The sequence below is a fragment of the Daktulosphaira vitifoliae genome, unplaced genomic scaffold (assembly GCF_025091365.1).
Source record: "Daktulosphaira vitifoliae isolate Bord-2020 unplaced genomic scaffold, ASM2509136v1 Scaffold_3, whole genome shotgun sequence".
In the NCBI taxonomy this organism is placed as follows: Eukaryota; Metazoa; Arthropoda; class Insecta; order Hemiptera; family Phylloxeridae; genus Daktulosphaira; species Daktulosphaira vitifoliae.
The window spans coordinates 40,774,363-40,775,463 of NW_026099574.1; the positions used below are offsets into that span (position 1 = coordinate 40,774,363).

Below are 1,101 nucleotides of genomic sequence, written 5' to 3' on the forward strand. Positions count from 1 at the left end.
AAATAACAGCGAGAGACGAACTGTATTACAACGAACTAATAAATAACAGCGAGAGACGAAGCGCGTGTAAGACAGAATGCGTAAGTGATTGACTGATCGACTGACTGACTGGAGCGACGATCTTGCCCTTAAATAGTCAGAGGAATCTTCTAGAGGCGGCGTCGGAACTCTCTAGACATTCGACCGCCACACGCTTATGTAGAGCGACGAATCTTCTAGAGGCGGCGGCGGCCGGACATTCTAGAATATTCGACCGCCACACCACCCCCCTACGGAGTGGAGTTAGCTAGGGTCAAAAATGTCCGGGAATCTGACTCGGCGGCCTGAGCGAGTTGTTCGTACTGGCTGTGTTGATGGATCGGTATTAGGCGGTTGTTTCTGTTTGGTCGTATCCGGGGCAGTTGCTGGTGGAGCATGTGCCTGGCTAACGGTTGTGCTTTCGTTCACCATGAGGTAGGCAGGTTTTACTCTATCAATCGTCACCGTAACTGATTGATTTCGAACTTTTATTGTGAACGTTTTGTCATTTCGGGCAATTACTTCGAAGGGACCTTGATATGGCGGTTGAAGTGCTGCTCGGACACCTCCCTCCCTGAGAAATACGTGTGAACAGTCCTTAAGGTCCGCAAAAACAAATGATCGTGGATTTGAGTGGCGAGATGCAGGTACTGGACGAATTTTATTCATAACACTGCGAAGACGATCTAGTAAGCTAGTAGGGTCGTTCGTACTGCTATTATCTTGCTTGTCTGTGAAGAAATCACCAGGAAGATTAAGAGGCTCACCATAAACAAGTTCCGCAGACGTGGCTTTTAAGTCTTCCTTAAACGCAGAACGTATTCCGAGAAGCACGATAGGCAGTGACTCAGTCCACGAGTCTTTTGCGTGGGCCATGATGGCTGCCTTTAGTTGTCGGTGCATTCGTTCGACGAATCCGTTTGCAGCAGGATGCCAACTGGTAGTGGGGCGAAGCGTAAAACCAAAACGTTTTGCTAAAGTTTTTAAAGTAGCTGAAACAAACTGAGTACCACGGTCAGTCGTAACGTATTGAGGTACTCCGAAGCGTGAAATCCAGCAATTGAGGAAACCCTTAGTGACATC

General features: G+C 48.0%; 1 protein-coding gene across 1 annotated transcript; it reads right to left on the minus strand.

The window, feature by feature from the left end:
- Positions 1-282: 282 nt before the first annotated feature.
- Positions 283-894, minus strand: LOC126902167 (uncharacterized). The gene has a single exon (XM_050679193.1). The coding sequence runs from the start codon at positions 892-894 to the stop codon at positions 283-285; it is 612 nt and encodes a 203-aa protein (XP_050535150.1).
- Positions 895-1,101: the final 207 nt, after the last annotated feature.

Excerpts from the sequence above, each read along its gene's own strand:
- LOC126902167 (XM_050679193.1), bottom strand. The coding sequence starts at position 894 with ATGGCCCACGCAAAAGACTCGTGGACTGAGTCACTGCCTATCGTGCTT.